The following is a 16810-nucleotide window of genomic DNA, read 5'->3' on the forward strand; positions in this document are numbered from 1 at the left end:
GCATAATTTTAAAATGATTAAATTACATAAACTATGATAACTTACTTTATGAACTTTGGGTTTAAGTGCAACAACCATAGCACCTAATACTTTTCCAGCTTCATAAAATATATGGCAACAAAGAGGATCTTTTTCTGTTCTTGCAGCTATAAAAAGATTTAATTTATATTGGCTTTACAAAAAATAATTTATATATTACACATGATATTTTTACTGCCAAAGTATAAATGATTATAATATTAATTTGTTCATTTTATGGCAAATATTTGTTTAAAATATTTAAATTTAAATGAGCTATATTCCAATATTGTAAAACTGAATCAAAGTAGCATGTTGAATACAGTAAACAGAAGCCGAAAGTGGAGGTTACGTAATTAATATATTACACATATGAAAAACAAATCGCATTTCGCAATGTCAACACTCTATGGTAAAAATGAGTTCGGTATAATTTAGGTTAAAATATATATATAGTACAAAGTCCGTAATCCGTACTTGTTGGGACTTCAGCGATTCCAGATTAGGGGTTTTTCCGGTTCATAGATCATCAATTTAAATTTGGTTAGAACACATGCAGAAATTATACAATTAAAAATATGAAACCATAATTAATCAAATAAAGAGCAATTATGATCTAAAGGGTATCAAAATTTACAAAAAAAAAAAAAAAAAAAAAAAACCTTAATATTTATTTGGTTATTTTATTAAACATTTCTTTCAATGTAATTTGTTTAAGTTGCTTCGTTTTTTGTGCTTATACTTTCTCTTTAATTCTATAAACAGACATAATTTCTTGTTCAGTTACAAAGTTCCACTGTTCAAGTCATGTAATTGCTATATCGAAAATACTGACTAAATTGTCAATCGAAATTTTTTCATTTTCAATAACCTCTCTGTCACTTTCTTTACTATCGGAAGCGGTATTTTCTGGATCTAGAACCATACTACAGATTTTGCCATCCATTAATTGATTGATAATTGGGGCATTGTCGTCGCAATGAAAAACTTCTGTTATGTTATCTTTATTTATTACCACTTCTCCACATTTCTTTACAAAATCCAATAACTGGAAAATTTCACCTTTAGTTTGCGATGTCCGAAAACCTTCAAATTCCCGGCTACCATCTTCATCGTCTTCACCATGAAATATGGTAGCTGGCCATAAATTATGCCTAGCATTTTTTAACGTATCTGGAGATTTTATGCTAAAAAATTTCAAAAAGTCTTGAATAGTCTTACCATTGTTTAAGAAATGTAACAGATTTTTAAAATTCTACTTTATATTTGCATTTCAGCACGTGCACTATTTTCTTATCCATAGGCTTAATATAGACATACAATTTGGAGAGAAGAATAATACGGATACATTATCTTTCACTAAAACTTTAAGTGAAGTATGCGCCGAACAGCTGTCAACAATCAGGACTATTTTGAGTCATCAGATAAACCAACCGAATTCTAATGTTGCCAAGCCTCAGGTATAAAATGATTTTCAAACCAATCATTCATCAACGCTTGTGTCATCCATGCTCTTTTATTTGCATGATATATAACGGAGAAAATTGTTATGTTTCCCGATTACGAAAAAATTGCATTTGCGCACGCTAAAATTGTTAGTCTCGCTTTCGAATCTTTGACACCAGATCGACCTTTTTCTGTAGAGGTTGCCAAGGTATTTCACGTTACATATTGCCAGAAAAGACCAGTTTCATCAGCGTTGTAAATTTGTTCTGGAGATAATTATTCACTAGTAATGAATTCATCTGCAAATTGTTCAGCAGCTTGAGTATCAGCTGAAGCTTTTTAACCTGAAATTTTTGATTGTCTTATACCATGGTGATTTTTTAATTTGGTTAACCAACCTGTTGATTACGTGCACTCAGTGTTTAAGTTCATTTCTTCATGAAATATTTTGGCTTGAGACATTAGTGTTGGAACCGTCAATGGCACGCCCTCGCTGCGATGCTGTCTGACCCATTCAATCATCACTTTGTCATCATCGTCACGTTTAGCAAAGTTACTTTTTCTTTTTGCTTATGTCATATACAGTTGACTTTTCAGTGTCATAATTTTGAGACGGATATGCCTTTATCCATTTTTTGCAGCAATTCCACTTTATGTTTGATGGACATCAAGACATGCTTTCGCTTTGTAGATCCTTCGGCAGCTCCAGAATTGGAAACTCTTTTTGACATAATCGAAAGTTCAAGCTTAATTTTTTATAAAATTGCTCTAACTGTCTGCAAAAAATAATAAGCCAGATCCAATTAGAAGATTAAGGAACAGTGCAATCTGCAACATTAACTGAAATGCCTTAGAATCAGTAAAGATAATTTTAGCCTAACTTATACCGTCTGTTATACATTAAACGCGCATGCGTAAACACATTACAAAAAAAAAAGTTTGTGGCTTTGAGGTACAGATTATAGATCATTCCGGATAACGGATGTCCAGATTGTGGACTTTGTACTGTATATAATTTAACCTTTTCATGGTCATCAATGAGCTCAACTTGCATTCCAGTTATGCACCAAAACAAATCGCATTTCGAAACAAATGAACACACAAACGAACATAGCTTGTGGTACAAATTTACAACTGATAGATATCATGCATATATTGGAAGAAAGAATTACTTAATCTCATAACCAACGGAGAATTTAAATGAACCTAAACATTGTTGTAATTAAGAGGAAAGAAATACTAATTGGAAAGATTTTTACTACTTCTTGATAAAGCACATTGTATTGTTTGAAAAGGAAGCAAAATTTTGCTGCTTTCATCAATTTTTTATAATTACTAAACTCACTTCTATCAAAATGCATTTGTCGCTAATGTGAATTTTGAGGCATGAGAAACAGGGAACAAAGTTTTAAACCTTCAATTTAAATTAATTATTGTTTCCACAAGAATTTCAGAAAACACAATTATTTGTAAAAAAAAAAAAAAAAAAAAAAAAAAAAACCTGCAATACAGTACAAAGTCCAAGATTTGGACTCGTTGGGACTTAATCGATTCCGGATTCTTCTGGATATTAGATCATCGGTTTAAAACTAGTAAGATGGCATGTAGAAATTATAAAATTTAAAATATGGAAACATGATTTATGAAATAATGAAGCACTTATGATCTAAAGGGTAGCAAAATTTTTAAAAAAGAAAAAATAGGGGCTTCTTTTGTTGCTCCGTTGTTCAAGTCCTGTAATTGCTGTGTCGAGAATTCAGACTAACTTGTCAATAAAATTTTTTTCATTTTTAATAATCTCTTTGTCAGTTTCTTCAATATCGGTAATGGTATTTTCTGGATCTAGAACCATACTACAGATTTCGCCATCTGTTTATTGATTGATGATTAGGACATTGTCATTGCAATGAAAATTTTCTATTATATTGTCTTCATTTATTACTGCTTCTCCACATTTCTTTGCAAAATCCATTAATTGGAAAATTTCACCAGTTTTGCGATATTCGAAAATCTGCACATTCGTGGCTATCATATTCATCATCCTCACCATAAAAAATGGTAGCTGGCCATAAATTACCCCAAACATTTTTTTAAAGTATTTGGAGACACATCTTCCCATGATCTTGCGATGCTCCATAAAGTAGATTTTATGCAAAAGTATTTTTAAAATTCTTAAATAGTCTTGCATTATTCAAGAAATTTAACATTGCTTTTAAAAATTCTACTTTATGTTTGCATTTCAGCGAGCACACTATTCCAATATCCATAGGGTGAATGATGGGTGTACAGTTTGGAGGAAAGAATAATACAAGTGCATTACCTTTCACTAAAACTTTAAATGAAGTATGAGCAGAACAGTTGTCTACAATCAGGGCAATTTTTGCATCATCAGGTAGACCAATTGAAGTGTGCTGAGCCTCGGATATGAAAGGATTTTCAAACCAATCACTCATTAACACTTGTGTCATCTGTGCTCTTTTATTTGCACAAGATATAAGAGGGAAAATCTTTACTCCTTTAAACGCTTGAGGTCGTGTATTTTTCTGATAATGAAAAGTTTACACTAGTGTGTTCCTACAGCATTTGTGCATGCTAAAATTGTTAGTCTTGCTTTCGAATCTGACATCAGTTGGAGCCTTTTTTATAGAGGTTGCCAAGGTATTTTGTGGCACATGTTGCCAGGAAAGACCAGTTTCATCAGCATTGTAAATTTGTTTTGGAGATAGCTTTTCACTATTAATGAGCTCAATGAATTCATTTGCAAGTAGTTCAGCAGCTTCAGTATCAGCTGAAGCTTTTTCACCAAAAATTCTTAATTGCGTTATACTATGGAGATTTTTAAATTTGGTTAACCAACCTATCATACATGTGCACTCAATTTTTAAGTTCATTTCTTAGTGAAATATTTTAGTTTGAGCCAATAGCACACCCTTGCTGCGACACAGTCTGAACCATTCAGTCTTCACTTTATCATGATCTTCACTTTTAGCATAAAAAATAATTTTTCTGTTACTCATTTGAGTGGGGTGTGAAATCCACAAAAAATTCAGAAAGTTCCTTTTTCTGTTTTCTTTCTGTTCTCTTTTCTGTTTATACAGTTGACTTTCCAATGCCATACTTGTTGCATAATTTTGAGATGAATCAAATTAGAAAGTTAAGGAACAGCAAATACTGCTATACTGACTGAAATTCCTTGGGAATCAGTAAAGTGTCTGCAATACATTATTGGCTATGTTTCATGAGATTGCCGATGAAAAACAAACTGTTCCGCTAAATTTTGTATTGCCTGAGCACAGAGACAATTCAGTCTGAATTGTATTAGTTTATTTATTATTATATTTATACCTATTTTTGCTCATGCTTAAGGCTTATCCGATTCTTCATTAAATAAATTCCCATATATACTTAAGGATTATCAAGGGCCTTCTAGATATCATACTGCCTGAGGCAGTCTCTGCGGGTACTAAATTCTACTACCAAGCACTTCCCTAAGTTCTAAATTTTTGCCGCCCCTAAATTTTAGATCCCAGTGCTTTCCCTGAATTCTAAAAAAATTTTCATCCCTTAATTTTGTTGCTCAGTGCTTCTCTAAATTCCAAATATTTTGTCATCCCTAAATTCTGCACCCATACGAGCTCTGGCACCAGTTCTGATTTTATATGAAAAACAAATCAGTTATTCTTAATTCAAATAGCACTAAATGTAATTTTTTGACATATGATTATCATTAACAAAATCTATATTTAGCAAATGGAAAGAGATTTTTGTTGAATATTTTCTCGTCAGCATTTCTTAGCACATTTAACTTAAATGTGTAATCATTGCCAAGCGTAATGTCAACATGAAAGGTTACCACACTCTGTTATTAAATTACTAATATAAAAAAAGTTTGGTCATGGCTGTATGAGTCATTACCGTATTTGATGGCATATACAACGCCCCTTATTTAGAAGGCCAAACACAAGGGAAAAAGTTTCAATATTCCGCGCGATACCACAATAACTTAAAATGTGGTTTATTTTAGTTCTCACGTTTCGTAAAAGCCAAATAAACAATCATTGAATGCAATTACCAAACATATTTTTATTAAGGAAAATTAACAAACGGCAAGCTATTTTAAACATGGTATGTAAATTTCAATAATGAATAAATGGTAAGCAATCAAACATAATACAAAATAAAGCAGAAACAAAAAAAAAAAAAAAAAAAACAGGTTCAAGGAAAATGTTGCCTATCATGATATTAGACTTTAATCACTTTGAAAACCATAAAAATCCTTTTCGCTATCATCATCATCGAAAACGAGAATATCGTCATCACTACTGTTTCTGTCATCGTTAGTATCACCTTCTTCAAATAATGCATCGTCTTCCGTTCCGTCAAGAGCATTACTGATTCCGCACTTCTTAAAGGACTTAACAATTACTTCAGCCTTTACGTCCTCCCAAGATCTTTTCGCACACTTGTGAAATAGAGGGCTGCTTCATTCTACCCGAGGGTGTGAGGGCATGGATGTGGCTCTCCTATCCACTTGTTCCATTGTTCTCGCACTTTTTCCTTAAATGGCTTATTCACCGATACATCTAAAGGCTGCATTGGCTCGTCAGTCCACCAGGAATGACAGCTATCTGGGTTTTTAATTTTCTTGCTTTATTCTTTATGGTTTCAGTTCTATGGGCACTAAACTGATCCAAAACCAAAAGAGAGAGTTTTCTTAAGAGTCCTCCAGGTCGCCTTGCCCATACGTTCTGTAACCACAGTTTCATTCCAGCCTTTCGGATGAACATGAACAATTACATCCGTTGGAAGTTTTTCTTTTGGATGAGTTTTTCTTTTGAATATGAAAAAGGGCGGTAGTTTTGTGCCATCAGCACAACATGTTAGAACTACCATATATCGGGTTTTTTCATGACCTGTGCTTTTTATGGTTATTGATTTAGACCCTTTAATACTCAGTCTTGTTGGATGGTACATCAAATGTGAGTGGAATTTCATCTATATTTCCTATTTGACCGAGCTCAAAAGAAGTTTTCTTGCATGCATTTATAACAAACCTACGAAATGCTAGTATTTTTTCTTCATAATCTGCTGGCATTTTGTGCACATTGATAAGCATTTTTTTTTCATGAACCTGTAGCACCAGCCCTCAGACCCTGAAAAGTTCCGATTCCCATGTTTTTCTGCAAATCCTTTGGCCTCATTGATTATCATTTTAGTTGAAACACTTATCCCAGATTTCCTCTTATCTATCACCCACATTTTTACAGCATTTTCAAGTTCAGGCCAAGATGGAGCTGGGCATCGAAGGTTATGTTTTTGTTTTTTAGCAGTCTTCAGTTGATCTTCCTGCAGTCGCCAAGTACATATAATTTTTTGGTAGGTGGTAGACCAAAATACCTTGCTGCTGCTCTGTTTCCTTGCACTTTCACGTAGTTTAACACTCCTAGTTTATACTGAATTGTATAGCTTAATCTCTTGTTTCCTGTAGTCATATTTTCCAGGCTATTTTTTTTAAACAAATTGTTTTAAGTACCGATAATGACACGTTTATACAGAGTAGTACCGATACCAACACGTGTGTCGGCTGAGTCAAAGAAAGTCTATGTAAATAAGGAAAGGCTCCATAGACGTAATGTGACCATCAAACCTGTTCGAACTTCGACATCAGCTTCAAGCTTTGCCGCTTTTTGGCGACAGATATTTCACGCGTACGCGAAATAATTATGGCAGATGTAGAAAAGGTTCTGTGTGTCTAAACCTTTATTCGGGCTAAAAATAGCATTTAGTATTGAAAGTTAACCTGTGTCCTTCACGTATAAGACGCAGGTAACTTTTTTTGAGACCACATTTAGGAAAAAAAGTCTGTCTTATAAGGAAAAAAAGTCATATGTTTATAAAGTTAATTTCTTTTCTATTTGTTAAAAAAAACCATTATTAAACAAAAATCTGAAAGCTTTGATATTTTACATTATCCTCAGAGGGGCATTTTGTAAATATTTTGTGTGTTACCTTTATTTATTAAATATCATGTTTTTTGCACTTAAACTATAAAATTCTGAATTCTGTTCAACAGCAATATCGCAAAATAATTTTAAAATGAGCATATCTTTAGAATTTCCGATACACAGTCTCATGTGGAGATTTTTTTTTTAAACTCGTATGGTTTTGCCATTGCTCACTTTGAAATCTTTGAAATTGTTAATAAAAAAATCGTTAAAATGTTACAAAATATGAAACAAATTCCAAATTAGGGCTTCTAGATGCCCATATTTGGGTGGAAATGTACATCATTCATAATTTGATAGCTCTAGGTACCATTGTTTTATCACAATCCGAGAAACATACATACATTGATGCAGATTCTTCATTATTTAATTTCTTTAAATATAACACACGGTGATAATGTTTGGTGGGAACAATTTGAAAAGTGAAACGAACATTTAAAGTTTTTGATGCAAAATGCCAGTCCTTCTGGCCTTTAAAAAAAAAAAAAAAAAAAAAGATAAAGTTACAAAACATAAAACTGCAAACATAGTTTGATTGATAAAAAATTCTACTTTCATAATTTGGAAAACAATTTTTTAAACCCATCCTATCAACACTACATTTAAACTTTGAGGTAGAAATCTTTTCATTAAACAGAATCTTTTTCACTTAAAAACAATATAAATTATAAACATGTTCCTACAAGTAATGAACTATCAAATATATATAAGGAATTCAAAAATTTGACGTAGAAAATTTTTAGAAAACTTAAGACTGTAATCTTAAGTTATGAGTCATCTTAGGTAATTACTGCTAAACAAAATCAAGTATATAAAATTCCTAGAACACGTTTTACATTACATAAAATTCCTAGAACAGGTTTTACATTACATAAAATTGTCATAAAAGATTAGAGATAATAGATAAATTAATAAGATAAATATAGATTGATTAATAAGATAACTTAGAGTAAGAAAATTCGTAATAGTTCCAGGACAAATGACAAAATTCCTTATTTTACCTTCAGCCAGTTTTGCACAAAGACCCGCAAAGCTGGTTTTATTGAAGTTGGCATAACAGTGCTCCAGTATTCCAAACTTGTCATTAACCTACATAGGAGGATATAAGATATTACATGAAAATCAATATGAAGAATTAAACATCAAAAGCCATATTCTAAATTACATGAAAAGCCATGTTCTAAAAATTAGATTTGCACGAGTTTAAAATTTTTATGACAGCACAAAGGAAGAAGGTGTACCATATTTAAATGCAATGCTTCATTTTCCATATAAAAAATCATCTCAAATGTATACTGATAAAAGTATTAAAATATATTTCACCTGAAGACAATTATAAGTTTTAAACTTAATCTTGAGTGCAGTGCATATAAGTTTATAGCAAAAACGTAATGGCTAATTATATATTTTCTTGTTCATATTTATACTATATTCATATATTTATACTACTTAAGGAAAAAGTTACAAAAATTTTTCTGCAATCAACTTATCTAGAATTTAGTTCTAGACAGGCAGCTCCAAATACAAGTATCAAAGTTCAATGGTTTTATCTAATCGAAAGCTGCTGATAAGCCATTTCTTAACATCATAAAATAATTATGGGCTATAAATTAAAATTACTGTCACTTTCAAATTTAAAGTTAGGTCAAATCAAACTACATAATTATTACATAATATATATGCACTTATGTTAATTTCTGAGTATAAATTACAAAGAGTGTAAATTATAACATTTATAGTCTATTTTAGAGACTCCATGACAAAAGAATGTCATGGAGAAGCTTCGAAAATTCTGAAGCAGATGATTTTGACCTTAATGATAAGCTAAGCTCTGGACAACCATCTTTAATCTATGATGATATTTTCAAGACCATGATACAGCAAAATATTTTTTTTTTTTCACAAAAATCGGAGAATGCAGAAAAGCTTAATTCAGCTCAGCATACCATTTTGATACATATTCCTAAATTAGGATTGGTTTCTAATAGTCCAAATGAGTTAAACAAGAAAAATTTGCATGATAGAGTCATCATATGCACATTTCTGCTTGCCTGAAATGAAAATGAACCCCTCTTGTACTAGATGACAATTGGCAATGAAAAGTGGATTACCTATAAAAATATCATTAGGAAAAGAGTACACTGTGAGTTTGGACAACTTGTCACTTCCACCTCTAATCCAAGCTTGAGACGGATGTTATGTCGCGAATTTTAATTATTAATATGTGTTTTAAGTTATTATTATTCTAATATTTTTATTTGTATTCATGTATATTTTAATCTGGAAAAAAGTATTCTTAAGTTGTAAAGGTTTTATTTAACCCGTTATTCATAAGTAGAAAGTGTAGTAAAGGCAAAAGAGGGTTGTGAGAAAACATATCTGGTTTATTGGTTTATGGCCTTTTTACTAACAATGGAGGCAATAGGGTGTTGTGTTGTCGCCTTTTACTAATGGCGTTTGAAACGAAAATCTTCTTGCTTTCGCTTTGTTATAGTTGCAATTTTGCTTACTTCAAGACAGTGGGGGGTATACTAAGCTTAAGTAATTGGATTTTCATAAAGCTTAGTTTCTGTTTGTTAGTTGGGAGGGTCCACTTTATTTCCCACATTGTGTGTACAGATGTTTTTTGGATTGCATTGTCAGATTTTTCTGGTGTTTGATTCGTCGTAAGGCTGGAATTTTTTTCTCAGTCTAGATAAAGTAAAATTCCGGGATTGGTAAGATTGGTAAGATTTAATTTGATGATTTTTTGTGGGCCTATGAACTTACAGAGGCGGAGAAACCGAGATTTCCTGGGAGGTTTGCACCAGGCTAGAATTTATTCGGATTCTGATATTTGAAGAAGGAAAAAAAAAAAGTGGGGGCTTGACCCTTGCGGGTCTTGCTCTCGTGAGCGGCATGTAACAGTGGGCTCCAGTTATGGTTTTTCTTTGCAGTCTGATCTAGAATGATTTTGAGCAGCAGCGATGTGAAGTTCAAGCGGCGTTCACCTGCGGCCGGCTTGCCGTGCAGCGGGCTGCTTGAGCAACAGGGTTTGAGCTGTGCTTTCTTTTCTCCAGAAGAGACATTTTTTCTGCGAGATGTAAAGAACAATTTTACTACAGATTTTCCCTCTTAACCCGAATCTCCAGATAATCCTTTCAAAACCGAAAATTTGACATTGCCAAAGTGAATATGTCTGACACTTGGAAGTTTCAAACAGAATCTCAGGTGCCGGATACTAAATGGACTTCAGAGCGAGAGTGTTAGTTAAACTGTAATCAAAGTGTTGGCTCAAAGAAATAGACTTCCTCCGTAACTAGGAAAACTGGACACTTCCACCAAGGTTATGTATTCTGAAGAATATGTGAGTGAGATTTTTAAGATTATTTTCTCTCTCTCTTAGTATTCCCAAATGCCATAGTGGAACAGTTAATAATGATTTATCTACCTGTTTATATTGTGCCCACCAGTGGCCGAGTGGTAAAGACACTGAACACTGGTAGTTCGGTCCGAGGTTCGAATCCCGTGAACGGGCTCGCTGCATGGGCGTTTTCGTGGTTTTTCCCATGTGTAACGTGTATACGAGCCAGTTTCCCTTAGAAAGTCCTCCACGAAGGCATCCCCTCCCTTTAGGCAGATAGCCCTTGTGTGCTTTGCCGTAATTAAATAATCCAATTCTGTTTATATTGTTATTACTTATATAAATTAAATACAGTCAAAAGTCTTTAATCCGGACTCGTCGAGACTTTGCCGATTCCGGATTATAGATCATCAGTTTAAATGTGGTAAGATGGCATGCAGAAATTATAAAATTGAAAATATAAAACCGTAATTTATAAAATAAAGAGCAATTATGATCTAAAGGGTATCACAATTTACAAAAAAAAAAAAAAAAAAAAAAAAAAAAAAAGCTTTATATTTATTTGTTTACTTTATTAAACATTTCTTTCAACGCGCGCATGCGTAAAACATACATTACGCATAGACGAAATTAGAAAATTACAACCAGAAAACTATTTGATGTGTATTCGTGATATTTATAATGACGAGGAATTTGATTTAAATCATATCAAAGACAGAGTACATCGAGATGAAATACTATATTTAGTAAGGAATTATAATCTGAATAAAATAAAAACATCTGCCCTGAAGATAAGGATAGTGTTGACAAATCAACTTCCAGTTCATTGCGCGCCGCGATGTCCCCCCCCCCTTGCAGAGCAGCGTGAAATTGATAAACATATTTTCAAATGATTACAGAATCAAAGGATATGCCTTTATCCATTTTTTGCAGCAATTCCACTTTTTGTTTGATGGACATTGAAACATGATTTCGCTTTGTAGATCCTTTGGTAGCTCCAGAATCGGAAATTCTTTTTGACATAATCGAAAGTTCAAGCTTACTTTTATAAAATTGCTCTAACAGTCTGCAAAAAATAAGCCGGATCCAATTAGAAGATTAAGGAACAACGCAATCTGCAACATTAACTGAAATAGATAATTAGATAATTTTAGCTTAGCTTATACCGTCCGTTATACATTAAACGCACATGCGTAAACGTATTATGTGCATGCATAGACACATATGCGCATGCGTGAAGGTATTGTGCGTTTACGCATGCGCAAAAAGTTTGTAGCTTTGAGGTCCGGATTATAGATCTTTCTGGATTGTGGACGTCCAGATTAAAGACTTTTGACTGTTTTACAGTTAGTAAAATTGAGAAGTGATTGTTATTTCAAGTGATGGCCAGTTTTGGAATGTTTTAAATTTGTTTCACCTACTGAGTGGGTGAGTCAGAAAATGTTAGTTTCTAATTAACGAGAACCATTTATTTGGAGAATTAAAATATGTTACACCTTCTTAATTTCTGAAAAAAAAATGTTATTTATTAATTAAATGTTTTAATTATTGTAAGCTGAAATTTTGTGTGACAGATGCGATATTTTCATAGTAAAAATATGTGGTAGGGGATACTGATCAGTTACCCAAGTATTTACTAATAATACAATATATTTAAGAATTTAATAAATGTGTGTTTAAAATTTAATTGCATTTGTGTATCTATCTTGTGTGTAATTTACGCTGGTCTGTCACGTCCCTCCATTTTTTTGAGTCTGGAGGCTTTATAAGAAACATGGAGCTTTAATTAAATTTGAAGTTATTGATTTTTCCCTAGTGGGTTTCACAATGCACCCTATTGTACTAAACCAATACCACTATATGATTGATAGATATGATATAGGATTGTTTATTCGATTGATCTTTTGATATATTATGAATTAGATTTGTTTTGATTAAATTATTTTTGTAGTTAATTTGTCCGGCACCATAAGTTGAGTCAAGGTTAAAGGTTTAAAAAAGTATTAAAACCCTCAAATTTTCAGATATTCGACATTGAATAAGAGAATGCTGTGTATAGGATGGGACATCCAAGGACCAATATAACATTATGTAATTTTGAAATCCAACAAAAAACTCAATTCAGAAATAGGTGTTTTAAATAAAGTAATCAAAGAAAAGGGGCCAAGGATGTTTAACAGAAAACACATCATGCTGCATCATGATAATACTAGACCACGTACTGCTTTTGCATCTCGTCAGAAAATTGTAGACTTTGGCTGAGAAATTTTGCCACATCTGCCATACTCTGCAGACTTAGATCCCTCTGATTATCACTTGTTTCTTCTTGCAAATTTTTTTAAGGGAGAAAAATTCAATACTGAAGCAGATATCAACCAAGAACTGCTTGAATTCTTCACCTCTAAGGGCAAGAGATTTTTCAGAAATGTTACAAATTACCATCACACTGACAATCGGCCATAAGCAACAATATAAATTATACTGTACAATAAATATTATAAAAAATGTATTATTTCCTTTCACTTCCCAAACGGATAGAATTTTCCAGATGCCGCATTATAAATGGTGCTGAAACTTTTCAACATGTTTAGTACCAAAGGCACTTCTACTTGGTAACACATGAATGATGGACAAGTATATTTCAGCAAATTATCCACCATGTTATTGATGTTAGCAATGTACATGCATGAGCAGAGAGCAAACAGTGACTATTATGTAAATACACAGAAACCATTAAGGAAAAAAGATTGGATTCGGTCAAGAAACAATCACTTTGTTTCAGGATAATGACCAGCTGAATGTTACTACTGTGACATTATATTTTGCTTTCATAACAGCCCAAATCAACCTATATTTAGTGACATATATATTATATAACCTATATTTAGTGACATGAGCAAATTCTGAGTATTTCCAACATTAGAAAGACAACATGGAAAGCAGTTCCTTTTCAGATAAGGGGGGAGCCTATAGTGCTAAAGCAACAAAATAATCTAATTCATATCTTTGAACCATTTATGAAAACACTAAAAAATATAATTCAATGTTACTTGAATTTTTTTAAAAGGGATGCCTGCAGAATTATTTGATTCTGAATAAGAGGCTCAATTTCACAACTTTTCAATCAGCATTTAACTATAATAAATTTTCTTTATTATATAAAATATCAATACACAGATCATGCAACTGACTAACAATCTATAATATGCTATAAAAATGACAAATAATGCATATATAGAACCATGCTGTCAGATTTTAATACATTAGGAAAAATCTCAAAATTGCATTCTCTAAACACCTTTTATGACTTGCACATCAATATATCATTTACAGTACTAAGTCCGAAATCCAGACATCCATTATCGGGAATGATCTAAAATCTGGACCTCAAAGCCATAAACAATTTTTTTTTGTATGCTTTACGCATGCGCATTTGATTTTTCCTTCCATAATAATAAAGCGTGTGGAGATTTTCACTTAAAAATTCCGATTCTTAATTTCACTTAGGAACTAAATAAAATACCTCGTTATAGAAAAACAATCATGTAAGGATAAATTTGTGAGATTAATAATTTGGCTCCTAGTTAAGTATCTGCTTGGCATACATCTCAAACCAAACATTCACCTATTTCATATCCCTGACGCCAACCTGGCGAGTCATTATTTATTATTCTCGTATTTTGCTTTCATCACTGTATGTTTATCAATACATGACAGCTTCAGTAATAACTCATGCAGTGATGTCTAAACTTTTTTTAATATTAGTAATTGAATAACAAGAATATGGCAAACTTTTATGCTAACATTATGCTTGGTGATGATTACAGATTTTTAAATACTCTTATAAATGTTTATGAAGAAAAATTCAACAAAAATTTCTTTTCATATGCTAAAAATAGATTTTGTTAATGAAATTCATAGGCCAAAAGATTACATTTAGTGTTATTTTAATTAAGAATAGCTGATATGTTATTCACCATAAACCCAGAAGCGGCAGCAGAATATGTCAGCACCAGACGGCAGAGGACCCGCAGAGACTGCACCAGGTGATATCTAGCCCCGGCCCTAGATAAAGCCTTAAGTATATGTGGGAGTTTTTTTATTCAGGACTCAGATTAGTTTTAAGCATATGCAAGAAATAAACGTAGGTATATTAAATAACTAAACTAATGTATAAATAACTAAACTAATGTAATGGTGTGGTCATTTAAATTCAGGCTTAATTCAGTATGCAGTAGTAGCAAGACAAAAAATTTAGCGAAACAACTTCGCTTTCGTCGCCAATCTTGTGATACACAGCCATTAATTTATAACGGATGCTATTAAGCTACGCTAAAATTATCTTTACTAATTCTAAAGCATTTCAGTTAATGTATCACACTGCGCTGCTCCCTAATCTTCTAATTTGATCCAGCTTATTATTTTTTGTAGACTGTTATTATTACAGCAATTTTATAAAAATTAAGCTTGAACTTCCGATTATGTCATAAAGAGTTTCCAATTCTGAAGCTGCCTAAGGATCTACAAAGCGAAACCACGTTTCGATGTCCATTAAACAAAAAGTGGAATTGCTGCAGAAAATGGATAAAGGCATATCTGTCTCAAAATTATGGGAGGAGTATGGCATTAGAAAGCCAACTGTATATGACATGAAAAAGAAAAAGGAACTCTTTGAATTTTTTGTGGACAACTTGCCGAAGTTCCGACGACTTTGGATTTCAGACTTTGTACTGTACTACATTTTAATTTTGCTCCCCACACTCAATATTTTTTCCCCTCAGGTAAATGCCTCACTTAGCCCTTGATATATGGCTTACATGAGACACCAGGATTTCTAGTTAACATAATCTTGACATAAGACACGAGTATTCCTAGTTAACTAAAATGAAAGCTAAAAATAAAATGATAATGACTATGGGGTTATATTTTGAGATTTAATAATTATCCTCCTGGTGTGGCCATTTAAATTATCTCACAAAGAACTGTAAGCCTTAAAAATTGATGCAGTATTAATTATAAGTCCAATTTCTATTTAATATAATTAAGATTTAATTACTCAGTACAAGGTTTAGTTACCTTGTACTAAAAAGATGCAAAAAATCGTTAAAAAAGTTTATATGATTTTACAGAACATGCAACTACAGATCAGCATAATAACATAAAACTTATAGCAAATAATAAAATAGAAACTTAAGTTTAGCTTTAATTTAGAAAATAGTTCTTTGTCAACAGGGTGGGGGAAAAGCAGGATCTTAACTTCATTCCACATTTAAAAGCACACAAATGTATTTTGACTCATTCCTCCCACCCAAAATAAACAAAAACATGAAAAAATATATTGACACATAGGAAAAAGTTGAAATTTGAAAACGTAATATAGATGAAAACTATATTAATATGACTACATATTAAAATTTTAATTGGGAAAATTTAATGGCCTATGATTTGAATTAAATGCTATCGAAGATTTAAAACACCAGAGATTAAATGGCATCTATAAAATTTCTGCAATTAATGACATACGTCAACTTTGACTGCTTCCAAAATGTTTGTACTAAAATGTTTTATTATTATTATTGATAACACATGACCAAAAATTTAAACTATTTTAAATCACAACTGAATCCTAATATCAATTTAAGTTACTAAACTGATTAAATTAACTTGCTTTGAAATGCTGAAGCATAAGCTCCTTGACTTTTGATACATCATAGGGACAGAGAACCAAATTGTCTTCTGAATCAAACACCGTTTTCACTGCTTTTAAGGAAATCCACATTGCTGTAAAATGCAAATATAAGTTAGTTATATTATTTAAAAAAAGTGATGGCTAGGCCTAACTAATACCTAAATAAGAAAAAAAGAATAAATATCATATTAAACCATTCCTGGAAAATCCAATACAGTCTTAATTTTATAATGCTAATTTAAAAAAATCAGTAATACACAGTCATACAATTAACAAACCAAAATCAGGTACAAGAAGATTTAAAGAACC

The 16810-nt window shown here is 32.1% G+C and overlaps 1 protein-coding gene across 3 annotated transcripts in view; it reads right to left on the minus strand.

The window, feature by feature from the left end:
* Positions 1–16810, minus strand: part of Nagk (N-acetylglucosamine kinase) — a 49812-nt gene that overhangs the window by 8143 nt on the left and 24859 nt on the right. For all 3 annotated transcript variants that reach the window (XM_085817250.1, XM_085817252.1, XM_085817251.1), the window contains 3 exons: positions 16481–16593; positions 8471–8558; positions 46–146 (listed from right to left, as the gene is read on the minus strand). In XM_085817250.1, coding sequence (XP_085673376.1) covers positions 46–146; positions 8471–8558; positions 16481–16593 — 302 coding nt within the window. The remainder of the gene's footprint in view (positions 1–45; positions 147–8470; positions 8559–16480; positions 16594–16810) is intronic.

Source organism: Stegodyphus dumicola, chromosome 5 (genome assembly GCF_044657685.1).
Source record: "Stegodyphus dumicola isolate Sdum_Otavi_A_Nest chromosome 5, ASM4465768v1".
Lineage (NCBI taxonomy): Eukaryota > Metazoa > Arthropoda > Arachnida > Araneae > Eresidae > Stegodyphus > Stegodyphus dumicola.